We start from the raw sequence: 27,650 nt of genomic DNA on the forward strand, positions 1-27,650 counted from the left end.
CTACTGTCCTGGTTCTCTGCTCAGTCCCCTTTTTGAACCGGCGAATGGGCGACTTCCCATGGCTCCAATCGCCAGCCAAAAGGGCACCCGGACCGGTTTATTTTGTACAGAGAACCGCTGCTCCAGGGCGCCGACAAAGCAGCCGCCCGGAGCAAAGCAGCGGCGCCAGCCGGCACAGCCGCGTTGGCCGAAACAGCCACGCTGGTGACCGTGGAGCTCCTCCGCCCGGGAATTTCCTAGTCTGTGGGCAATAAAAACGCAGCGTCCACTCACCCTCTGCGCTTTTACTGGGAGCTGCAATCCTGAGCTGTTCCTAAATGGCCATCTTGGATCCTCCTCTAACTCTGGTTCTTAGCTCTGGGTTCTGTGAGAATCACCTGTAGAATGTCAGTGCTTAAGTCCAGTCCCAGGGAATTCTGATTTGATTGGTCTGGAATGTGCCGGATATCAGTAGTTGCTAAAACTTCCCAGGTCATTCTAATATGGAGCCACATCGAAGATCACAGAATTACACTGGGATTTGTAATGCCAAGTAAATTAGATACCTTTATTAGCTTATTGGCACATTTCAATCCTGAAGAGATGTCTACATAGGGAGTCAAGAGGAAGTTGGTGGCTTGCCTGAGGAACAGAGAATGACAAGAAAAGGGGTCAGGAAATCTGAGGATCTAGCCTTATCAGGCCTGATGTGCACACCTTCACTATAAGATAAACTTGCTAGGGAGGCTAGTGTGCATGGATGTCCACCAGGACTCTTTTCTAATGGATATATTATTGCATTCTGAGCCCCCATTTTCTGCACTAAAGCAGTAACTCCACCTCTGTTTTTTTCCTTCATTATTTAAGACATAGTTTCAACATTGTTTCACACGAAGATTATAATTCTCTTTAATCCCATTTATATTTCCTAAATCAATTGTTTTAGAGTCCGTTAGAAGAATATATGAAATTAATGTATGCATTCTACTAATTATCACAAGGTTATTGCAAGAGCTCTAATATTTGAAGACAAAGCTGAAACATGGTTGTTAGAAGATATTTTGGTTTTGGAATATAGAATACCATATTTTTCTGTTATTTAGGAAAAAAGTGTTTCATGTAAAACAGAAATCATGTTTACAAAGGCACTTTCTTACAATGACACATCAACTTAAAAACTGAACAAGTACCAACGAAGTGTTTAACTGACTTGTTTTAAAGAAAATGGTTGACAAAGAATTATCCTTTTTTTCAGGTAAACTTTTATTAAACTCAGTGGAAATTTAACAACAGATCATTTTCAAACATGTAAAAGGAAGGAGGTAGTGATCAGGATTTCTTTGTGAAGTTCTGTCAGGCTCATTGAATTTTCCTGTCTGTCAGAATGATAGGACTGATACATCGGCTAAAGTAACAGCTGTAATTTACAAGTCATTTACCTTGACTTTAAATGAGCTTGGGCTTCTACTTGTTTGGCATACAAATTACAGATTTTTTAGATTAGACTCTTGCATGGTTACAGTTCTATTTATCCACATTAGAGACATACTTAAAGCTCTCTGATTTTTGTATCTGTGTACTGAGGTTTTTTTCATAATCATGTCTAGGTTATATTTGTGTATTCTCTATACACAAGTACAGTTGAGCCCGTTTTCTGATATAGGAATAACAGTAAAGTGTGTGTGTGTGCGTGCGCACGCACGCCTACACGCGCATGCATGTGTGTCCATGTATGTATGTGTTCATGTTCACGTAAATCATTGGCAGAGCTAACAATATGCGAATAGAATGTCAACTTGGTTTAGAACACTAGGGCTGACCTGGAGAAGCCATAATACATAGCAGGGAATGGATAGCCACTTCTACCTCAGTCCTCCTAATTTTCCTTTTATTCTATTACCTGCTGACCTGGAAGTCCTAAAGCCAACCTCGGCATTGTATAAAAGGAAAAGGAAAAGAAAAAGGAATCTAGGGAGCTATACAGTAGAAGAAATACTTTTAAAGTTTGGAAACCAGTTTCTCAAATACACTTGATACAGCAGGAGAGATGTGGTTCGGATTTTGCCTAACGTAAATTGTATTTGCTTATTTAAGTATCAACCTTGTTCTCCTGGAAAACTGAGTATGCAAAGAGAGGAAAGTAATGTTAGAAATAATAAAGCCTTTAAATAGAATTTTCAGTAATAAACAAAATTCTCATCTGTTATCTCCTTTGCTACTCAGAACATCTCTCTGAGGTGAGATGGCAGTTGTTAATGTAATACCATGTTTTCATATGAGAAAATCAAGGGCAATGAATGTGAGTCTTTACTATGCTATAAACAATCAATTTAACAAATATATATTGAATGTCTGCCACTTTCCAGGCAATGTTTGAGCCTCAGCCATCCCTGAGGATCCGGAAGTACACACAGGGACCTGCAGGTTGTGCTTTTCTGTGCCTGGGATCTATTAAAGAGCAGCAGTAAGCCAGGGGCACTCTCCTTAAAGAACATGTTTAAAATGCCAAGCCTTTAGTTCAATTTACTGATTAACTTCATTTTCAAGAATTCTGTGTACCTAAATTCAACATTTCCAAATAGAAACTTAACCACCTATTTCCATAAATGGGATAGTCCATACTTTTCCTGTGTCTCATGATGCTCCTAGATCAAGAACCTCTAAAAAATATGCTCACACATTGGACTTTTCAGAGTGATGATGTTTGCTTTTAGGGAAAATTCAGACCAATTGGAATGAGATTAGCTTTTAGTGTTTCACTAGATTTGAATTCAAGTTTCATAAGTTGTAGAAAATAAACCCATTATCAGTTTGAGAATTAGCACATTCCTTACTTCGTTAAATATAGACATATACATTTAGTTCTGTTGATTTTGCTGGGCTTTAAGAAAGGGGAGTAAAATAAAAATGCTGTTTCTCCATCATCTTGAAGCAGATTTCTCCATTTCTTTTTATTTATGTGTTTTTCTGAGGCAGTTTTGCTCTGTCACCCAGACTAGAGTGCAGTAGAGCAATCTCAGCTCACTGCAACCTCTGCCTCCCAGGTTCAAGAGATTCTCCTGCCTCAGCTTCTCAATTAGCTGGAATTACAGGCACACACCAGCACACCGAGCTATTTTTTGTATTCTTAGTAGAGACAAGGTTTCACCATATTGGCCACACTGGTCTCCAACTCCTGACTTCAGGTGATCTGCCCTGCTGAGCCTCCCAAAGTGCTAAGATTATAGGCATGAGCCACCTCACCCAGCTAGATCTCTCCATTAGCTTTAATGGATCACTGTAAATGCTGTACTTTAATATATATATATATATATATATATATATATATATATATATATATTGAATTGTAGAGTACAGCATGTTGTAGTCCCTTAAAAATGAGGCCCAACCAACACTTATATAATCGCCTAATTTATGGCAAAGAGATCTACAAAATAGTTAGGGGAAAGTGACCTTCATATAAATGGGCAGTTGGATATAAGAGAAGTGAATATGACCCTGTATTAGTCTTTTCTGTGTTACTGTAGGGAATATGTGAGACTGGGTAATTTATAAAGAAAAAAAGGTTTGTTTGGCTCATGATTCTGCAGACTGTACAGGAAACATGGCATCACCATCTGCTTCTGGTGAAGACCTCAGAAAGCTTCTTATCATGGTGGAAGGCAAAGGGGAAGCAAGCGTATCACATGGCAAGAGAGAGGGAGAGAGGTAAATGTACAAGGCTTCTTTTGAACAATCAGCTTTTGCATGAACTAATAGAGTGAAAACTCACTTATCACTAAGGGGTTGGAGCTAAGCCGTTTGTTGGGAATCTGCCCCCCATGGTCAACACCTCCCACTAGGCCCCACCTACAATATTGAGAATCACATTTAAACATGAAATTTGGAGCAGACACGCATTCAAACCATAACAGACCCCTAACATATACCATACATATAAATCAACTGCAGGTCATTTCATATCTATATATCATATATAAAACAATAAAACTTTTACAAGAAAACATACAAAAACATCTTCAAAGGCCAGTTTCAAATATCAGGTCCCCAGGTTATTCATACTTCTGTCAGTCTTGGCTAGAAAGTCAAGGATTCCCAGAACTCTCCCCTTAGGTTTGATAATTTCCTAGAATGGCTCATAGAACTGAGAAAGGCACTTTACTTATGATTACCAGTTTATTAAAAAGGATAAAACTTGAGAACAGTCAAATAAAAGAAATTCATTAGGGATATGGGTGGGGAGTTTGTGGAGCTTCTGTGCCCTCTCCAGGCCCACCATCCTCTCAAAATCTCCATGTGTCCATCAGTCCAGGTACTCTCCGAACTCCATAGGTTAAGGTTTTTATGGATGTTTCATTATGTTGGCATGATTAATTTAATCATTGCTAATTAACTCAAACTCCAGCCCCTCGTTCACTCCTTAGAGGTTGAAGAGTGGGGCTAACCTCACTTTCTGGCAAGCAGACCCAATCCTGATCCTGATGCTATGTAGGAGCTCCTAGCCACCAGTTATTTCATTAGTACAAAAAAGACACTATTATCTCCCCTGAGATTCCAAGGGTTTTAGGAACTATGTAGCTGGAGCTGGGGACAAAGTTCCAGTATAGATTTCTTATTTGTCACAGTCAGTTTCTTCAGCTTCTTCCTTTTTTTTTTGAGATGGAGTGTCACCCTGTCACTCAGGCTGGAGTACGGTGACACGATCTTTGGCTGACTGTAGTTCTACCTCCCGCTTCAAGAGATTCTCCTGCCTCAGTCTCTTGAGTAGCTGGGACTACAGGTGCACATCACCATGTCCAGCTAATTTTTGTATTTTTATTAGAGATGAGGTTTCACCATGTTGGCCAGGGTGGTCTTGAACTCCTGACCTCAGGTGATCAGCCCACCTTTGCCTCCCAAAGCTGGGATTACAGGCATGAGCCACTCTACCCGGCCTCCATCAAGTTTTTTACAGAATAGCCACCATACTCCTTGTTTTACATTTACAAGCAGATCAAAGGCAGAAAGAGTGACTTCCAAAAGTTGACACATTATTATATTGGTGCAGCTTTTCCGTAATCCATCATCAATCTTGTCTTTATATGTTTTTGTCCTGAAATCATATACTGATTTCTCAAGCAAATTCTGAGGACCAGCAGAATGGCTATGGTGTAGTCTGTTCATCTTGATTGAATAACTGGGGCAAATCATTTGGTGTTACTCTAAATAAATTAGGCTAGCAGTTCTCAAAGCGTGGTCCCTGAACCAGTGGTACCAGCAGTACCTGCGAATTTATTAGAAATGTGGTATTCTGGCCCCATTCTAGAACAACTGAATTAGAAACTGTTGGGGTGTTCCCCAACAATCTGTATGTTGTCAAACCCTACAGAAGATTCAGTACACACTAATTTGTTTCTTTTCTGTTTTCTGTTGTGGTAAAATACATATAAAATTGGCCATGTTAACAATTTTAAAGTATACAATTTAAAGTATACCATGTTATTAAATACATTTATATTGTTGTACAGCCATGATCACCATCCCATTTCCATAACTCTTTTCATCCTGTAAACTGAACTCTGTACCATTTAAGCAATAACACTCCATTTCCCCTCTCAGCCCCTAGCAGCCACCATTCTACTTTTTGTCAGTATGATTTTGACTATGCTAACTACCTCATATATAAGTGGAATCTTACAGTGTTTGTCTTCTTGTGACTGGAGTATTTCACTTAGCAAAATGTTTTCAGGTTTCATCTGTGTTATAGCATGTGTCAGAACTTTCTTTTTAAGGTTGAATAATATTCCATCATATGTATCTACCACAGTTTGCTTATCCATTGATCCACACGTGGACACTTGGGTTGCTTCTACATTTTAGCTATTGTGAATAATGCTGCTATGAGCATGGGTGTACCAATATCTCTTTGAGACCATGTTTTTAATTCTTTGGGTACATACCCAGAAGTGGAGTTGCTGGATCATATAGTAATTATATTTTTAATTTTTTGAGGAACTTCTCTATTGTCTTCCATGCCAGCTGTACTGTTGTACATTCCTACAGTGTACAAGGGTTCTGATTTCTCCACTCCCTCATCAACACTTGTTATTTTCTGTGTGTGTTTTTTTTTCCCCCTGTGGTTTTGATGGTGGACATACTAATGGGTATGAAATGGTAAGTCATTGTAGTTTTGATTTGCATTTCTCTAATGCTTATTGATTTGTGGCATCTTTTCATGTGCTTATTGGCCATTTCTATATCATCCAAAGGAATGTCTATTAAAGTTCTTTGCCTATTTTTAAACTACATTATTTTTGTTGTTGTTGTTGTTGCTAGTATATAGAAATGCAACTCAGTTTTTTGTGTTGACTTTGTATCCTGATACTTTGCTGAACTTATCTATTTGCTAAAATCATTCTATATTGTCTAATATTAGTATAGCCACCCCTGCTCGTTTTTGGTTAGCATTTGCATGGAATATTGTTTCCATCCTTTCGCTTTCAATCTATTTTTGCCTTTGGATATTATAGTAAGCCTTTTGCAGACAGCATATAGTTGGATTTTTTTTTTCATTTATTTAGCTAATCTCTGTCTTTTGATTGGTTAATGAGATTACTTCTGTCATTTTTCCACTTGTTTTATTATATATTAGTTTTATTATTCCTCATATCCTATATTACTGTCTTTTGTGTTTAGTTGATTTTTTGTAGTGAAGTGTTGAATTACTATTTTATTTCCTTTTGCATATTTTCTATCACTATTTGCTGTGTGGTTACCACAAAAATTACAGTTAATATCCTAAAGTTATAACATAATTTGAATTTATACCAGCTTAACTTAAATAACATACAAAACTCTGATATAAAGATAAGTTTGTTCCCAGCCCTTTTCCTGTGTTGTCATAAAATTATTGCATGTTTCTTGCCCTAAAATGTAAACTAATAGTTCTCTTTAAATGCATTAGTCTCTTCAACTATGTGAAAAAAAAAAGAGGAATTACAAACCAAAGTTACAATAATACTAGCTTTAGACTAATAATTTTTTCAAACGTATTCGTCTCTTAGGTCATGTGGAGAACAAAAAGTAGATTTACAAACCATTATTGTAATAATACTAGCTTTTATAATGGTTCATACATTTACCTTTATTGAGATCCTTATTTTTTATATGGCTTCAAGTTACTGTTTCGTGTCTTTTCATTTTACCATGCAGGAGTCCCGTGAACATTCCTTACAGAGCAGGTGCAGTGGTAATGAACTTCCTCAGCTTTTGTTTATCTGGGAATATCTTAATTTCTTCCTTAATTTTAAAAGACAGTTTTGCTGATATAGGATTCTAGGTTGACAGAGTGTTTTTTGTTTGTTTGTTTTCATTTTAGCCCTTTGAATATGTTGATTCACTGCCTTCTGGCCTCTAAAATTCTGGTGAGAAATCTGCCAAAAATCTCATTGAGAATCCTTGTGTGTGAGAAGTCATTTCTCTTTTACTGCTTTCATGATTCTCACTTTGGAATTTGAAAGTTTGATTAAAATGATTCTTGTGTGAGTTCATTTAAGTTCATCTTACTTGTAGTTCACTTGTGTTTCATGGATGTTTATTTTCATGTCTTTTATCAAATTTCCAAAATTATCCATTATTTCTTTGAATATTCTCTCTACCCCTTCCTCTCACTTTTTTTCTGGTAGGTCAGCAACACATATACTGTTTTACTTGATGGTGTTCCACAGGTCTCAGGGTCTGTTCACTTTTCTTCAGTCATTTTTCTATCTGTTTTTAAGATAATTTCCTTTGTTCTATTGTCAAGTTTGTGGATTCTTTTCTTCTCCCTGCTCTGCCTCCCTCTAGTGAATTTTTCATTTCAGGAATTATGCTTTTCAGCTCAAGAATTTATTTATTTTTTTTTCTTTTTTAAATTATACTTTAAGTTCTGGGGTACATGTGCAGATTGTGCAGGTTTGTCACATAGGTATACATGTGCCATGGTGGTTTGCTGCATCCATCCCCCAATCATCTACATTAGGCATTTCTCCTAATGTTATCCCGCCCCCAATTCCCTCAACCCCTGCTATCCCTCCCCTAGCCCCCTGTGGGTCCCAATGTGATGTTCCTCTTCCTGTATCTATGTGTTCTCATTGTTCAACACTCACTTATAAGTAAGAACATGCAGTGTTTTGTTTTCTGTTCTTGTGTCGGTTTGCTGAGAATGATGGTTTCCAGCTTCATCCATATCCCAGAAAAGGACATGAACTCATCCCTTTTTATATCTGCATAGTATTCCATGGTGTATATGTGCCACATTTTCTTTATCCATTATATCATTGATGGGCATTTGGGTTGGTTCCAAGTCTTTGCTGTTGTAAACAGTGCTGCAATAAACATATGTATGCATGTGTCTTTATAATAGAACAATTTATAATCCTTTGGATATATACCTAGTAGTGGGATTGCTGAGTCAAATGGAATTTCTATTTCAAGGTCCTTGAGGAGTTGCCACACTGTCTTCCACAATGGTCGAACTAATTTACACTCCCACCAACAGTGTAAAAGCATTCCTATTTCTCCAAATCCTCTCTAGTATCTGTTGTCTCTTGATTTTTTAATGATCGCCATTCTAACTGGCATGAGATGATATCTCAATGTGGTTTTTATTTGTATTTCTTTAATGACCAGTGATGATGTCAACTCCAGAATTTCTTGTTTCCTTTTAAAAGATTTTCTGTCTCTTTCCTGATATTTCATTTCCTTCATACATAATTTTCTTGATTTCTCCCAATTTTTTCTTTAAACTTTTGGGCAACTTTAAGAGAGTTCTTTTAAAGTTTTTGTTTAATAGAGCTGCCATCAGATCTTTTTCAGGGGCAGTTTCTATTTTTTTTTCATTTGAATGTGTCGTACTTTCTTTTTATGGCTTGTGATTTTTTGTTGAAAACTGGACATTTGAATCTAATAATGTGGTAACTCTATAAATTGATTTTTCCTCTTTTCCAGGATTTTCTGGGTTTTGTTGTTTTTGTTTATTGTCTTGTAAGTTAAAAGAAAATTGTAGGCTATCTCTGTGCCAAGGATCAAACTGATGTGTAAACTTACGAACTTCTCAGGTCTTCCCGGAGCCTGCGCCTTTCCCTGAGCATGTACAGTTGCTTTCTAATTTTCCCTGTATATGCAGTTGCTTTTTAATATTATAATCATTAATGCCTGGTTCCTAAAAGAGGGAAAAAGAGAGAAATTAAGGGGAGGAAAGTCAGTGGTCCTTTAAATCCTTTGGAAGCCACTTCAGCTGGAAGAAGAAGGGCTTGCAACAGTGGGAGGAGGAACAATGGAAATGCAGTTCTTGATTTGCATGAAATATAATCATTATTCTTTTCAGACAAGAGTAAATTTTACACTGTTTTAAGTATAATTTTTTTTCCCAGTAAGAAGTTAAAGTTGTTGTTCACTACAGCAGGTTTTATTGGATCAACTGAAAGTTATAAAGTATAACCTTTATACTAGGATAAAGATGGATAAAGCTGCCAATTTTTAGGGGGAAAATAATTTGATTATGGAAAAGAGAAACCGTTTTTCGAAAAAAATACATACTGCTAATAGTGGTCAGCAGTCTGTTTAGTAGAATCAGAATTCATCCAATGTAAAATAGACTGAGGCAACACAGGATAGTGGTTATGATCATATGTGGTTGATATGAGATTTTTTAAATTAAAATTCAGCTTTTCTGATTATTAGTTCAGTGACCTTTGTAAGTTACCTGAAGTTTCCTAATCTCCACTTCCAAATCTTTGACATGGATATGAATGGAAATATTGACTCAAAATATCAATGTAGGAAGGAATGGATACAGATGCTGAGTGCGATAAAGTTACAATATTGTTATATATACTTAACCCTCTGCTTTTTATTCATGTAGTATCCACAGCATAACTGATCACAAGAATGTTTTCCAAATTTGTATTGGCATTGCGGTCATTATTCTCAATGTTTGTGTGTTGACATAAATAAGATGCTAGTTTAAGGTATGCAACTTGTTGTGGAAAAGAAAGATCTTTTAATAATAATAAATAAGTAAATTTTATTTAGATTCCAGATAAGGCATTCTCACAAGTTACTTTGGAGGTACCTGTTACCTGCTGTATTTTAGTCTTTTGTATGAATCTAAGAATTTCTTTATAATCTGTAATGTGAAGAGGAAAGTAATAAGTATTAAGAAAAAGGAAAATAGTTAAGAAAGTAAGAGAAACAATAATCCATTGAACTTGTTGAGTTTGTGTATTTATTTTTATTTTATCTTATTTATTAATTTTTTTTTTTTTTTGAGACACAGTCTCTCTCTGTTGCCAGGCGCCAGGCTGGAGTGCAGTGGCCCCATCTTGGCTCACTGAAACCTCCACCTCCCGGGTTCAAGCAATTCTCCTGCCTCAGCCTCCCAAGTAGCTGGGACTACAGACACGCACCACCACGCCCAGCTAATTTTTGTATTTTTAAGTAGAGACAGGGTTTCACCGTGTTGGCCAGGATGGTCTCGATCCCCTGACCTCGTGATCTGCCCACCTCGGCCTCCCAAAGTGCTGGGATTACAGGCGTGAGCCGCCCTGCCTGGCATCTTATTTTTTTGGTACAGGGTTCAACATTCTGTTGCCTAAGATGGAGTGTAGTGTCTATATTTTTAATGTTGCATAAAGTGTTGATAAAAAGATCAAAATATTGTCTCAGTCTGTTCTTACTTCTATAAAAAAAAACACCTTAGATTGGGTAATTTGTAAATTATAGAATTTTTCTCATCACAGTTCTAGAGGCCAGAAATGCTAGATCAAGACAACAGCAGATTCAGTGTCTGGAGACAGCAGGCTTTCTTCTTTAAAGATGGTGCCTTGTTGCTGTGTCCACGCATGGCAGAAAGGGCAGACAGGGCAAATAACTCCCTTGCGTGTTTTTAATAAGGTCATTATTTCCATGCATAAGGACTCCATCCTCATAACTTAATAACCTTTTAAAGGTCCCATCTATTAATACTATTACATTAGTGATAGGTGTCAACATACAAATTTTGAGGGGATACATTCAGACCACAGTAGATATGTATTTAAATGTATTCCAAAAAGAGCTCCAAGAAGCAAATATACATTATTTTAATTATCTAAAACATGGTCTAGTAGTTGAGATTAAACTATTAAACACAATAGCACCAAGTTATAAAATGTAACTTCATCTGCCTGCGGGAAAAGTGGACAGTTTGAGGAAGATGTGACTGGATTTTCCCCTTCTTTTCAATAAGGTTATTTTTTCCCATCTCCAAGAAGCTTTCTCACAATGACCCTTGTGAAAGAAAAGCTCAATGACATTGCCTGCAGATATCATCTGCTTCTAAGTCAGTCACAGTGACTGGCTGTGCTCCCAATCAGACCTCAGTGTCCCATCTTCAGAAGGCTCACTCTCCTATAAATGCAACCTCACCCCTTGTAGTCAGACTGAAATATTTCAATGAATTCTTAATAAGGAAATGTCAATTATGGCCTAGCTTCATTGATGTGTCCTGGGAGCCATTTTTGTTTTTGTTTTATCATGGAATGCTAAGATAATATAACAGGAAATAATATATTTGATCATCAGATTTAGAGCTATTCAGCATACATTAAGAAATGTGCATGTTATTTATGAATATTTCAAGAAAGACGGTCTTGAAAATAAAAGCTGTTAATTTGTTCTCAGTAAGCTGTGTACCTTATTTGTATAATTTTTAACTATTGTCATGTTCCTTTACATTGCAAAATGACACCACTGTGCTGTAGCAGTAGGCCTCTGGCTGGATGCAAATCCATCCACAATTTTTTTTTTCAGTTACGGTAATCACCAGCATGGTAGGAGACATTCACATTCTGAAGCTGAAGGGAAGGGATGTAAGAAAAAGAGCCAAGCTGACTGACCTACTCAGGACCTCATTAATGTCAGGAATCTTTATCTGTGATAAACTATCACTATTATTTATTCTTCTGAGAAAAAGTGAGAAGAAAACCCAAGTATTCTTTTGGCGTATTCCTTCATGTAGGGCCTCCCTCGAGCATTATTTTTGATAACTCAAAAATAACCATTTTTAGCAACCATGCTGAGTTATAATAATACTTAGTAGAGCAAAAAATAAAAACACAAAAATGTCACATCAAGATTTTCAGAAGACTGCCTTATTTCTTTGAGTTACTCCTACGTGTTTGTAATCCCTATATTACAAACTGTCGGCTGCTGATTGTTTTGTTCTGTCAGCAGAGCTTGGACATGATGACATATGACTGGCAGAGTTGTGTTACTTGTGGAGCAGGGGAGCAAAAAGCCATTCTATAGTAAAGATAATGAGAAGATTAACAAATTGGCTTTTAAATAAAAGTGCCATTTTGTGTAGCATTTGTATTTTGTTTGTCAGAAATGCTTGTTTTTCATTCCTAGGACAAATCAATCCATAAAGCAAATTAATTCAACACACCCTTTATAAGCTTGATACAATATACAAACACAGATAAAACCTAGAGTACATAGTGTGAGATAAATGTATTCATTCATTTACTTATTGATTAATTTATTCATTCATTCAAAAATATGTATTAAATATCTAGTACATGCCACACACTGTTTATGGCGTTGGCGTAAACCAAAGACCATATATCATGGACCCTATAGTCCAGTAGAGGAAAGTAGACAATAAGCAACCAAAAATATACATATATAATATGTTAGTTGGTGATAGCAATTGAAAGAAATATGAAGTTTAGTAAGGGGGTGGAAAAGGCTGGGTAGTGATGCCATTCCATTGTTCAGTAGGAGACACCGAGAGCCATGAAATAGTGAAAGAGCATATTCTTTTTTCTACAGTGGTATCAATTTTGGAAGAATTCTGTGGGTTACTAATTTGCACCATCTGAAGGACTGTAATGTTATAGAAAAGGATCTTATGACTCGGGTCTATGATAAACAATTCTTCAAAATAAATTACTTTTGAGATTGGGCTATAAAATGGCTTTAAAAATCAAATCTAAGCAGTGTTTGACAGGGACACTATAAGAAGAAAAGATAAATGCATAATACTCTTTCTTATAACATAAATATAAATAATCTTACAATCTGTTAGGAAAACAAATTCAAAGAGATCTGAAAAGTATAGTACATAATGATCAAGTTGGGTTTATTCCAATCACGGAAGATTAAAAAGCAATATAACTTATTTACAAAATAAAAGAATAAATGAATGTTTTTCTAAATGCAGAAAAAAAATTGTTTGAATTTAACATTTTACATAATTTAAAAACACTGAAACTTGTAATAAAAATGAATTTTTCCAATTTGACAAAGTGTGTCTGACATCATAATTATGAAGTACTTGGCCAGGTGCTGTGTGGCTCATGCCTGTAATCTCAGCACTTTGGGAGGCTGAAGCAGGAAGATCATCTGAGGTCAGAAGTTCACGACCAGCCTGGCCAGCCTGGTAAAGTCCCATCTATACTAAAAATACAAAAATTATCTGGGCGTTGTGACACATGCCTGTAGTCCCAGCTACTTGGGAGGCTGAGGCAGGAGAATAGCTTAAGCTCGAGAGGCAGAGGTTGCAGTGCGCCAAGATTGTGCCACTGAACACCAGGCTGCATGACAGAATGAGACTCCATCTCAAATAATAATAATGAAATACTTAAAACTTACTCCATAATATCAGCCATAAGGCAAGAATACCATTGTAGCTGCTTGTATCCAATACTGTACTGGAGCATGTATTTGCTGAATAAAATAAAAGGACACAAATATCAAGGGATTAGAAAAATAGCATGATTGTATATGAAGATGCTTGGAGCTCTTTTGTGGCGCTGCTATTTCTGAATAGTCTGAAACACTCATTCTACAATAAGAGAATTGCAGAAATCTAATATGTAAGGTGACCTACGTAGTGGTATTCTGAAAAGCAGCATGGTGTAGTGGTTAAAATTATGGACTGTGGAGCCAGCCTGCTAGAAGGTAAAAACCCCATGCCACCTTCTGCTAGCTAAGTAGTTTTAGGAATCTTATTTATTAATCTGTGTCTCAGTTTCTCATCTATAAAATGGGAATAACATTATCTGCTTTATGTAATTATGAGTATTAAATAAATGAATGATTGTAAAATACTTAGAATAGTGCCTGACATATAAGTGATACACATTCATTTAATAAATAATGACTTGGAAAAACAAAATTAGAACTATGAAATTTTGAAATTTTAAGTTGAAAATTAAAATGGTTTACTTCATTTATATTAAGTCTGTCCAAAATAGTATCACATGGCTATATTTATGTAGTACATGTTAACAAATGTGTCCATGATAAGAATACATTCTAAATCTTAATAAAATGCATCTTAAATCACTTTATAGTATTGAAAATGTGACCTACCAAAAACTTATTATTGTGAAGTAAAAGTTAAAACTAGTATTATATAGAGTAAACAACTTTGATAACATACTGTTGAATGATAATTGTAATCCTGGAAAAAGGAAACTTCATTGGAAAGCAGCTTCTAATTATCATTCACATCTTTAGGTATAAAGTATGATTTAATTAACACATATGATCATTACAAAATCATGAAAGGTAAGAAAAAACTATGGTCAGCATTAAAAAGTGACCAGCCTATTATGTCAGATATTACGCAAATTTTCAGATATCATGTTATTAGTAGCAAATTGTATAAATTTTTTAGGACTTGAAAGACTGTCAGATGTAGGTGATGGGGAGGAAGGCAGCAAATCACACTGCCATGTGTGTTCCTATGCAACAATTTTGCATGTTCTTCACATGTACCCCAAAACCTAAAATACAATAAAAAAAAAAAAAAAAAAAAAAAAAAAAAAAAAAAAAAAAAAAAAAAAAAAAAAAAAAAAAAGAAAGACTGTCTTTCCCACAACGTTGACTCCCAGGAATAGAATTGTGATTTTTTTCTTGAATACTCATTTTGTCCAAACTTTCACACAATATCTTTCCTCTGAATCCTCATCCTGATGTATATTTGTGAGTTCTAGCACCAAGGGCCCGGCAGTGCATCTCACCAGCTTCAAACCCCGTGTCTTTCTACTTGATTTTTACTATAGCCATAAAGTGTGTATTTGATGCCCTTAATTTAATAATATCAAGAAGGTCCACTAAGTTCACTGGCATCATCATCCCCAAGAATGGCCTTAGTAATCATTTTCTACTGTCAGACCATTCCAGAAAAAACTAAAAATCTGTTAACTCATTTTTCTGGGTTTTAGCAATTAAAAATTAAATAGAAATAGTAGTCTTTATAGTCTATATAGTAGTCTATATAAATAGAAAAAGTAGTCCACCTTTTCTTGAATTAGGAAATAGATTTTAGTCTTGGCATTCTAACTTTAAATTTTAAATAATATGAAATATGTTGTAATCCAGTGCAATTTATTGGAATGCTGTAAAGATTTGGATTTTAAAGAATACTGTATACAATGCTGTGAGGTTATTTTAATAATTATATAGCAAGTGTCCTGTTTGCTTTTTTAAAAATGTTGATGTTGTCTAGATTGTATCTAGAAACAGAAGGACCTTTCCTGAAACAGAGGGAGGGCCTGGAACTCATGGTTAAGATTTGAGATTGCCCCACTCCCACAATCTCCACAGCTCCCTGCATAGTATGATCATGATCCATTCACTCTGTTGAAAATACTACAATCTTATTTATGGTTAGGTTCATCAGTCTTTTAGTTTTACTTTGAAAGATATAGCAGACCAGTTTCTGGGAGCTGATTTCTATTTAAAGAACTGTGAAAAGCACTGAGGAAGTGTAAAATTAAAAATAAAATATACACCTACTTTTCCACATACTTTGATCCATTTCATATAGTTATTATAGGGGCACATTCAGAGCTGCTGCTCTAAGGATTCCTTATTCTACAAAGAAAACAGTTTCTATGGGGTTTGGCAGCCTAATATTTTGTTATGCTTTACACAGGTAGGAAGGCGAGTAGGCTGATTGAAGAGATTCATTATAATGTAGTTTCAGCTCCTTGATCCTGTCCAATGGGGAAAACTGAAGAAGAATCTTCTACAAATAGATGAGCAGAATGCTGGATCAACAAAATAAGGAGACCCTTTCTTCTTTAGATTTCTTTCCTAAAAAGGCCTGTGGGCCAACTGTTGTTTCTAAACAAGACCCATGAATTAATTAGCAGATATTAAAAAAAATATGTGCATTTCAAAAATAAAAATTGACATTTGATTCATTTGTACCACATTAAAAAAAAAGCTAAAACTTGGTGGGAAGAAACATTCCCATACACAAGCTATCCTTTCACGGACAGAATAGTTTTATTCTTTCAAAGTTAGCTGAAAAGGAAAAAAAAAAAATCCATATACCAAACCCCATCTTCTAAATTACCCCCTTTGAAAATGAAAGATGGGTTTTGGAGTTGAAGATTTCAGAGAGCAGATGTATAAACTGAGATTTTGGCAGCTTCTATCAGAAACTAATGAGTTTTGGGGAAACCCAGCTGATGCAGAGTTTTGGTAGATTACTATAAAACCTACAGGGTGTCTAACACCTGTAGCGAACCAGCTTCAAAATACAGCATGGAAACTGACCAGAGGTAACCTTTCCAAATTACTTATAAGATTATTTGACACTATTTTAAAAAAACTGCCCAGTGTAATATTATTCAATATCTCTAAACTTTACCTTCCTATTAATAAATACACCACATATGCATATTCCTTTGAAGTAGGAATGACAATACCTTAATTTCTTGGTGGGTAGCTTACATGGTCCATTAGTCACCATACAACTATGGATGGCCTTTTTTTAGTGATTGCTACCCAGGACAATCAGTGGATAATATCCAGTTCAGTGGCTCTCAGTGAGAGGCCTGGGGCCTTTGGCCAGGTAGTAGGAGAGCAGAGGGATAGTGTGAATCACTGTAGTAGAAGAAAGTGGTAGCAGACCACAAAAGCTCACATTTCTTATACTCTGTAGTAAGGAACTTCCTTTCTGTGGCTGGTTCCTCTTACAGTATTGCAGTTTACTTTCTTGCCATAAATGGTAATATACTAACTAGCTAATTTTAGCATGCTGATTCTAAATATAGTTAGTACATGTTCTGGCTATAGGTTTTACAGGGACATACAAATTAGACCATCTTTGTATGTTGATGCTGATAAAATGCTGTTATGGGACTTGAAGTCAGTATTCATTCACATATATTTTTCAGTTGCTCAGTCCTGTTGTATCAATATGTGTTTAGAATAAAAGTGGAGGTGGGGGCTATTAACAAGAATGGACAGAAATACCTATGTCAAAGATTGTGGACCCCAAGTGTATTAGAGCTTTCCAAACCATTTCAGCATCCCACCAACACCTTCCCCATTCATAGGTCTAATTCAGCATTTCCTATAAACTCTAATCTCACTATGGGCTCTACCCTTTGAGTCCAGTGGATTTACCTTGGTGACTCTTAGCCTGCAGAACCTCTAATGACTCACCATTAAATTTTAGCGTAAAGTTCAAGTCTCTAATCACAACCTAAAATACTCTATGCAAGTTCAGCTCATTTACCAAATTGTCACTATTGTCTGGAAAACGTTCAGGTATCCTTTCTCGTCTCTGAATGTTCTATGCTCTTCCTGTGTCAGAGTCTTTGCCTCATTCTTTCCTCTACTTGCTGTGCTCTTCTTCATTCTTCATTTATGTATTTGAAATATAGCCTTTATTTGGCAGTATCTAAGGAGCAGAGCTGTCAAATGTTAAGTGAAACATGGTGAGAAATGGCAACCACCTGCAGTGATATCAGTATTTCCATTTGTTTGGAATTCTTCATGACAGATTATCATATACATGTGGGAGAAGTCTAAATGTCCTTCTGATTCTTTTGTGAAAAAGTGGAGGAATGTTAAGTAATTTTCCATGTGGCACATTAAAACTGCCAAAAACAATTGTAGCCTGAATTTGGCTACTTAATTATATAATTAATTAAGAAATCTGTATTGGGCACATTTTGTATTCAGAAATCTCAATGATTTCTACTTAGGACCATAAAAGTCTGTTTACAGAGATTAATGATTCCCAAATTCAAATCTTGTGAATTCATCTCTTAATCCATAAATACTTATTTGGCAACTACTACATGTAAGTCTTTCTTAAAATGAACATGTCAAATTTCTAGTTATAATGTAGCTTTGAAGTAAACGATCTGACAGAATAGAAACATAATAAACCTGTGAAAATATTTTACTCTCTTACAAGGGTTACTTAAGAATGGATAGTGTGCCCATCACTGTGCTAGGCAACAACCTTTGTTGTTCCTTGAGAATAAAGAGTTCCTGATCTCAGGAAGGTCACTGTGTGGCAGAAATAGGCTTAAAAAATAATTTCAGTGTATTATCATAAATATAATAAAGTCAACATGTTAAAGATACAAAATAATCAATTAATGGTGAGAGAGGTGGCAGTGGGTCATTAGGAAGGTTTCCTGCAGTGCCTGAATTTTGAAAAAAGAAGGAACACATATTGTCAACATATAGAGTGTTCCCAGACTTCCCCTGCCACCTGGAGCTAAAGGTTTTTTTCTTAGTTTCTTTCTCTCCATCCGCTGATGAGTTGGCTGATGAGTTTTTTGATTATCACAATTGAAGAGATGGAAGAGGGTGACCACATGAGTAAACCAAGGCTGGGAAAGGAGTTTGGGGATAATTTAGAAGGACGAATAGGAGATGCTACTGTCTATGAGAAGAATAAACAGGAGAGAAAGGTACAGACTTTAAAAAGTGTAGCTCTTCTACATGATGTGTCACATTTATTGCTTCAATAACTTAAATGTCATGGAGTAATGTAGAGACACAAAGTAATAAATGCTCCATCCATTATTTTCTGAACCATATGGGACACAGAAGGGTAAGTGGACATTTACTGGGAAGATGAAGTAAATGACTGAACCATATGGGACACAGGAGGGTAAGTGGACATTTACTGGGATGATCAAGGTGACATCCAACCAGAGAAATCAGAATGGCAGAGGCATAGATATGTGAAATAGTTTAGGCTTTTAAGCTGACTCTAAGAAAGTTGGTATTGACAACTGTGCAGAGGGAAGGGAAATATAATAATACGGATATGTCAGTAGATGCAGCTGTGTCTATGGGATACCCCATCATAATATGGATAATTTCTAATCATTCTAATGGTTCATAATTTTAATAGCTGTTTGACTCTTAGCATAAATTGCCACACTACCAGCTAATTGACTTGATGTCTGGTGACACAGTCTTACTCAGTTGCTTGTGAAGAAATGATGATTGGATTTTAGGACGAATTGATCCATCTAGCACATTTACAATGTCTTTTGATATTGTCATCTATCCTTTCCCTTGTGTTTCACCTTCTACCTCTTTTACAAATGAAGTATAGCAAAGTGGTATTGATATTAACAACTCTTAATTCCTGTGGAACCAGTTGTATTGTCTCTGGGCTGTATTGTTACTGTCTTATCGCCAGAGGTAGATGTAAGTCAAGACTAAGCTTCCTGACCTATCACTTACACAAGCTCATTCCATGTGGATCTAATTTTTGACATATAATATTGTCTTTTTTCTTAAACAGGAATGCAAAGTTGTGTAAGATTTAGGCCCTATAAACCCTGGTTCTACTCCTGCAGTAATCTCTGATACCAAAGCCGCATCACAAGGTGAAATGGTTGTCCACAGTATTTTAGTAAGTCCTGGAAGCCACTTTCTAGTTTCTCATTGTCATCATTTGATAGACTTCTAAAATTTGATACGATTTTGACTCAGATTATTCAAGGTATAGTTTGCTCTCCAAAGGGAGTACATAAATGTGATTATAAAGTGGTTCTAAAAATTTTGTATTGCCAATTCAGATGTAATTACTAGACGACTGAAGGCTTTGTCTCCTCATAATAATAAATATACATGCTATGCATTGTAAATATGAAATCAGATTTTATGCATCTTTCTACCAAATGACTTCATTAGTTCACTAGGGCTGCCATAACAAAGTACAGTAGGTACCCCCCATTACCAACTTTGCTTTCTGCAGTTTTAGTTACCTGTGGTCAGCTACAGTCCAAAAATATTAAACAGTAAATTTCAGAAATCATCAAGTTCTAAGTTTTAGATTGCACACCATTCTGAATTACATGATAAAATCTTATGCCATCCTTCCCTGTCCCATTTGGTATCTGAATCCTCACTTTGTTCAGCATATCCACACTGGTAACACTCTCCACCCCTTGACACTTAGGAGCCCTCTCCATTGTCAGATCAACTGTCAAGATATAACTGTTTATGTTCAAGAAACACTTATTTTACTTAATAATGGTGTAAAAGTATAAAACTAGTGATGGTGGCACTTTAGATATGCCAAAGAGAAGCCATATAGTACCTCCTTTAAAGGTTATAAAGTTTTGGATCTAATAGAGAAAAAAAATATATTTTTGCTAAGATCTACAATAAGAAGAAACCTGCTGAAGGAAGAAGGAAAATGAATTTTTTTGCTACTTTTTCTGTTGAACCTCAACTACAGAAGTTACAGCCACAGTGCCTGATAAGTGCTTAAAGATGGAAAAAGTATTAAGTGTGTGAGTGTAAGACATGACCAGAAATGTGTTCTGATTAGCAGCAATTGGGTTCGGTAGTATCCACGGTTTCAGGAATCCACTGGGGGTCTTGGAATGTATTCCCCACAGGTAAGGGAGTACTATCATACTATAAACTGACAGGCTCAAACAATAGAATTTAATTACAGTTCTGGAGTCGGAAAGTTTGCCATCAAAGTAAGAGCAGGGTAGGTTCCTTCTGAAGGCCATGACGGAATGCCTCTCTCCTAGCTTCTGGTGGTTTACCGGCAACCTTTGTTGTTCCTTGGCAGCAGCAGCAGCCAAGACAACAAAGCTCTGCCTTTATTGTCACAAGGCATTCTTTATGTGTGCACGTCTGTGTCCACTTTCTTCTTTTTTACAAAGACACCAGTCATATTGGATTAGGGGCCCACCCTACTCCAGAATGACCTCATCCTAACAGAACTAACTATATCTGCAATGACCCTATTTCCAGTTAGTACACATTCTGAGGTCTTGAGGGTCAGGACCTCAACATATGAATTTAGGGGGGCAGTATATAAAATTCAACCCATAACAACAACTCATGATAGTTAATGGATCAGAAAGAACTCTATCAACATTTATTAATTGGTTTGCTTCTATTGCAGACAGTGCTTAGCATTCAAGTAAGAAGCTGTAGGTATTTATCTTTGGTAGTCACAGGCAGATTTGGGACAGCTAAAAGTATTGAGCATTTTTCTAATGTCAGTAGACATGGATAGAAGCATTTATTATTTTTATAGTCTGGAGTTTAGAAAATATCATATCTTGCCCACTGGGTTGAAGCCTCAAGTCACGTTTCAATTCTGGGGCCTGCAGCAGAAAATTTTTAAAAAGCAGCTGATGTTGAAAGATAAAAATTACCATCTTTCTTTTCCTATTATACCTTCACAGCTTCTTGAATTTTTCCTTTTAGGGGGAATACTGTGGATGGTTTAGGAATTCCGTCAAATATTTAGGATATCAGCATCTTAATAAAACATCCTATATTGAATCTGTACTCGCCCATTAAAAACAAAACTACAGGTACTTCATTAGAAATAGAATTTGAAAATTCCATCCTCTACACCTTCTGCTGAGATACTGGCTTCCATAAATTTTTGAGCGAAGTTGAACAATTAATTTCATCACCTACAATTTATTCTTCATTTTAACTGATGAAATGAAATCATTAAGAAATAAATTAAGGAGGATGCAGCAGAGAAGAAAAGAAGAAAGGGGGATCACCAAATAAGAAGAAAAAAGAAAATACTTCCTGCTGAATTTTTAGAAAGCCTCTCTTAAATAAGTATTGAAGTTCCGTAAATAATTTTGTCTGTGGAGGATAAAAGGAGCAGATTGACCAATTACTTTCAAAGTGTTTGATCATATCCATGTTTTCATTAATTATTCAAGCTTTAGGAGTCATCAAAGAATCCTAATGCATAACTCAAAATGAGGACCAAGAGCCAAGATATTGGCAAATGCTTTTCATGTTTCAGATTCCTTCCATTTATGAGCATATGTGCTTTTAAATGTTGGGCAGATTTAAATCCTTGTTCATAGGAAGGAGGTTGACAAGTTAGCCTTTGGGACAAAAGGGAAGAAGTACATAAATCACAGATGTTAAAAAGCCAGGTTGGCAAGTAGAGCTAGAGGTACAGGATGAAATGACACCCTTGGGATAATGTGACCCAATCTCAGGTTATATTCCATTGTGCCCACACTCTGGGCCTGGCTGCACATTTGCTACTCCAGGCCATGCAGTGATTGACCATACAGAATAGTCCTACCTGAGTCTTTAAACAAAAACTAGCTACAAGAACAATTTAAGAATCATAAGAAGAACAAAATTAGGTGATTAGATGGAAGACAGAGGAAGGCTGATATAGTAAGATCCTATATTAATGCAAAAGTAAGTTCCAAAGAAACCTTTCTATTACCTCTGAAATATATTAGCTTTATCCCAATTGTAAGTTACCAGACCATTTTATGGGCACTATAATGTCACTAGAAGTACATGTCTAACAAAATAATAGAGTACATTACCAATTCTGCTGTGATGGCCAATGCAGAGAAACTATTAGACCCATTTGTCAATGTATCTCAGTGTCTAACAGTTTTAAAGAATGAGTAGTTGTGGAAACTATTCAACATTTTAAAGACATCATTTCTCCTCAGACACATTCCATCGAATCATCAATTTTGAGTACATCTATTTGTCCACCCATGCTTTTCCTGTAAAGCTGATTGAAAAGAGAACAACAAAAACACATTTTGAATGTCAGAATAGAAAATACTAACGATGTATGAATTTGAAAGGTCTATTTATTGTTTCAAACAAGATTGATATTTTGTGATATTTTGCGTATTGTGCAAGTTGGCACAGAACATTAGAGTAGAATATATACAAAATAGATCTTCAAAATACGAAAATCTGCTTTGCAATGAAATAAATTTGAGGTTGGAGATAGCAGTATTCATGCCATTATAAAAAAATTCTTTACAGTGGATACTTTTAGCAGACTTTTGCAAAGCATAGCTTTAGGAAGAGTTTATAGTATAATATATTAATGCAAAGGGGTTGGTTTTACCCACTCTCCCTTCAGCCTTCATTCACTGATCTTGTATTACCAATCCTTTATCTTAAACACCACTACAGTTCACCTTCCAGCTCTTTTAACAATTATTAAATGGGTGAGGAAATAAGAGAAAAAACTGAAGAGGAAAGAAGAGAGTAAGATTTATTCCTAAAGAAAGAACTCCTTGTTTGCTCTGCCCTTGAAGAAGTCAGTTCCATCAATCATTAGATAGGGGGCTGGACGAGGTAATCCATAAAGCTCCTCCCACATCTACTATGTTATGATGCTAAGTGAGAACACTAAAAGAAAGACTTATTTAAAAAAAAAGCAAATGGCAGTGTGAAACTAACTTTCTAAATTTTCTTCAAATATCCGAAAACAACTTTTAAAATTAAGCGTCAACATTATAATATCCTGGATTGTATATGTCTGTATCTCAGAAATGCTGTTTACTAGTTTTGAGACATTGAGTAGATCTCTTCACCCTTATAAACCAAAATTTCCCACTGTGTAAAATAAGAATATTGATGTTCCTGTGTAGGTGGTTGAAGATTAAATGAGGTAGTACAGGTGAAGGTTTAGTTTCAACAAAGTGTTCAGTAATATTAGCATTTATTATTATCTAGATGGGTAGTGTCAGTTATTAATTTATTCAATTGCTAATTCAAAAATGTGGATGTATATTTTAGGTCAAGCATTGCACTAAATGCTAGGGACCCAGGAGTTACAGAACGATCTCTTCTCCTCCCTGTTAGATACCATTTAATTATTTAAGAGTGAACTGATACATGTTTGTGGAAGAGCATATATTTAGAATGTATTCACTTTTGTTTTAAAACTTTATATGACTGAGATGAAAATGGAACAAGAATCAAGTGAGTAAAACACAGCTTTCATATTTCTGCTACTAAGCACAATTCAACTCTGGTTCTTTTTTGATTGGTAGCAGAAAATTCAATCTTGCAATTTGAGGTAACTTGACTACTTCCTGTCTCAAAGTGATCCTCTTTGGGTTCAATTCAGGATATTCCACCTCTGTAATCACCCCATGGGTTTTTCTTGCCTGCTGCACAGACAAAACCAGTTCACTGAAACTGTAGTATTGCAATAAAGAAAGAGTTAAATAATGTGACGCTAGCCGCGTGGAAGAATCACTCAAATAGGCCAAAAGGCTCAGAGGTTAGAGGCTTTCAAGTAATATTGTGGGCAGAAGAGTACAGAATAGGTGCTGTTTATTGGTTGAAGAACAGTCATAGGAATGTGAAAAATGGTCCGCATGCACTGAGTCTGCCTCTTGATGGGGCCAGAGGACCGTCTGTGTCTGGGTGGGGTCAGTTGCTGGGATGCAAAAGTTTGAAAAACATTTGGAAAGAACAATCTTGGGTTCTATAGTGGCGATGTTAACTATAGGAGCAATTGGTGAAGTCACAAATCTTGTAACTTCTGGCTACATGACTCTTGAGCAGTAAGGGATTATAGAAACCATGCCTACATTTTAGCAGAATTAATGCCCCTCCTACCAAATCTTGTAGCCTTTCATTAGTCTTACAAAGGCAATTTCAGCCCACAGACGAGGAAGGGATCAGTTTTAGGAAGGGACTGTTATCATCTTTGCTTCAAAGTTAAACTAAACTCCTCCTCACATGTTTAGCTTGCTCCATGCCCAGGAATGAGTGAAGCCAGCAGCATGTCAGGCTAGAAGCAAAATGGAGTCAGCCATGCTCGATTTCTCCCACTGTCAAAAGCTCTGCAAAGGAGGGTCCACAGCTAAGGCTGCCCACTCTGCAGCCTTGTGCAGCTGTGAACTCCCATGACATCAAGCTGGAGTAACTCTTCAGGCTTGCTGATTGTAAACTCTTAACTCCCTTTCGTTCTAAACAAACAAACAAAAACACAGGTGGGGTGGGCAGTATCTTAGGCCTTTTCTTTACCTAGAACTACCTCGCTGATATTTCCACCTACTGCAGCTTAGTTACATGAAGGCAATCAGCAGACTATTTTCTTGTCAAGTTTCAGAGTTGACTTGGTGTGAGTCCCCAATACAAGAGTGACTCAATATTTTGGGAAGTTTCTATTACCCAATTCCCCAGAGTTTCAACCCCAGAGTAGGTTCAGGGAGGAGGGCAACCCATACTGCCTACACTCCTTTTGTTTTACTTTTCCTGTCTCTCCTCTGCTGTGCTGTAGAAAAACTGCTCATATGACATCACTTATCTTTTCCACCTTCACTGTGGCCTTGAACCGTTTGCTCCAAGTCCTGTAAGATTTGATTCTTGATATTTAAATCTAGGCTTTTGGAATTTTTCATCTCTCTGGCACCTGGCACTTGCAATTCAAAACCATGGTTTTAAAGACTATTGTCTGTACTGTTGACTTACAAAGGTCAAATTAATTGTTCCAAGGCCAAAAATGTTTGTTCTCTCTGAATCAGCCTTGCCTTGAGGCATAGAAAAAGTCCTCTTTGCTGCTTAAATATTGTAGAAAACCATAACTAAAATAAGTTGAAAAATTAATCACTTTAATATTAAAATACCTCACTACAGAACAAATTTACAGTGAAATAAAATGATAGCAGTTTTGTATATGTATCTATTTGCCTATCTCCATAACCTAAAATAAAAACAAAACTATAAATGTTTTAATTATTATGTAATATAACTTAAATAATGTTCCTTCATTAAAACAAGATTAATGCTAAAGTGTTTTTGCTATAATAGACTTGCACATACTATCATTGAATTTGTTTTTCAAAATCTTTCCACACAGCCATGCTGGCTTGGTCCAATCTTAGCTATAAACATGATTGATTTATATATAGAATGCCTGTGTACCAGGCACTAGGGATAAGTAACTGTGAAAGAATGATGGACATGTCCCTAATCTCCTACATGCTGAGAATTCCTCTTTGACCAAATGAACATCATTTTTCAAGCAGTAAGAACTTCTTAAAGCTTGTCTTTCCAGGAAGTTCACAGCCAAACCTGGAATCTTCACCTGTTCTGTGCAGTGGTAGGGTTAATTGGTTAATTGTTTTTTGTGTTTTTTTTTTTGTATTTCTTTCTCCATCACTAGAGAGAACTCTCTGTTACATGCCCGAAAGAGTTATTTCAGGATACACAATTTTAAGGCAGAGTTAAAAACTTAAAGGCCGACTTAAAGACAGAGTTTAAAGACTTTTTTTTAAAGGCAGAGATTAAAAGGCTCTTTTAAGTGAATAGTATACAGAAAAATATGTATTTTTTAAAGAAAACATACTTCCAACCTAACAGCTGCCATTTCCCCAAGGTATAGTTAGTTGTAGAAGGATAGGAAATGATTCTATCAGCTTAAACAGCACAAAGTTTGTGTCGTTCCTTTCCTCTTGCCTTCTTGCTTTAAAATGGATGCAGCATAAATACATCTCACAGTTCTTGGCTGATAAAATTATCTCATAGTCTGACTCTAATATTACTAAACTCAAGTGAATCATATATCAAAATCTGAAGAGATGAATGATGTTTTACAGCTACACGGGTGGACTTTCAAAGCTCCTCTATGGCTGGATTTTTGAAACAATGACATTTATTTTGAGGTCTCATTATTCTTTATTTTCTACATCAAAATGAATTATTTTAATAAATGAAAAACATTAAATCTACAGAAACCAGTCTACAGAAAAAGAAAATGTGTATTTAACATCATTTAAGGTGGCCCTTACCTCAACTCCTTACTTGGAAAACTGGTATTTGAATGTCACGAACCAAGCCTTTCTCCTGTCTTCCCAGCATTGATGATTTTGAAGAAGTTTGGATTTTATTATAAGTAATATTGGTTTAGCTAAGTAAGTATATCTTCTCAGTTCCGAGTATCCTATAAAGCCTGCTCTCCAGTCCCTCCTGCTTAGGACTCCCTGTGGTTGGGCGAAACAGGGCTCTTTCCCTTGCTCCAGATGAGAGACCAAAGCTGGTTTGGAAGTAGGTGGCACTTCAAAGGCCACAGCCTCATAGTTCCCCATCATCACGTCCCTGTACAAGGCCCTCTGGTCAGGTACCATGATGGCCCATTCCTTCTTAGTGAAGTACACAGCCATGTCCTCAAAAGCCTGGGGCCTGGCTGTTGAGGACACAGTTGTCATCGTCTGACCTCTTTTATTCCTTTCTTGGGTAAAGGTAAAAGTCTCAGGTGCGTGGGCTCCTGACGGCCTCTGCAGCTTTTCAGCAAGCAGAGATGGTGGACGCTACTTCTCTTTATTCTTATAGTACATGATCTAATGGGAAGAAAGTATGAATTAAAGGTGATCATGAGATTAAAATAAATTAATTCTTTCAGGACACCAGTTTTATAACGTAGACACTAAATTTTCACAAATGCAAACTGTGAAATATACATTGTCCACAATTCTACAGACCGTTGTTTCTCAAACTTCTACAATATATGCAGTGTCTTTACGACAAAAACAAAAACTACTACAAAAATCTTCTCTTTGAATCCCAGTGTTAAATCATTTTTATTAAGTTGTTACATAAAA

At 36.2% G+C, this 27,650-nt stretch overlaps 2 protein-coding genes across 2 annotated transcripts in view; one reads left to right on the top strand and one right to left on the bottom strand.

Annotated features, from left to right (window-relative positions):
• On the bottom strand, positions 1-27,362 carry LOC108317799 (KRAB domain-containing protein 1-like). The gene is made up of 3 exons (XM_017548511.2): positions 26,884-27,362; positions 25,581-25,634; positions 1-241 (listed from the first exon to the last, which is right to left on the bottom strand). The coding sequence occupies exons 1-3, from the start codon at positions 27,255-27,257 to the stop codon at positions 1-3; spliced, it is 669 nt and encodes a 222-aa protein (XP_017404000.2). The 5' UTR covers positions 27,258-27,362.
• Positions 1-27,650, top strand: part of B3GALT1 (beta-1,3-galactosyltransferase 1) — a 583,718-nt gene that overhangs the window by 180,838 nt on the left and 375,230 nt on the right. The window lies entirely within an intron of this gene.

Source organism: Cebus imitator, unplaced genomic scaffold (genome assembly GCF_001604975.1).
Source record: "Cebus imitator isolate Cc_AM_T3 unplaced genomic scaffold, Cebus_imitator-1.0 Scaffold10, whole genome shotgun sequence".
Taxonomy (NCBI): Eukaryota; Metazoa; Chordata; class Mammalia; order Primates; family Cebidae; genus Cebus; species Cebus imitator.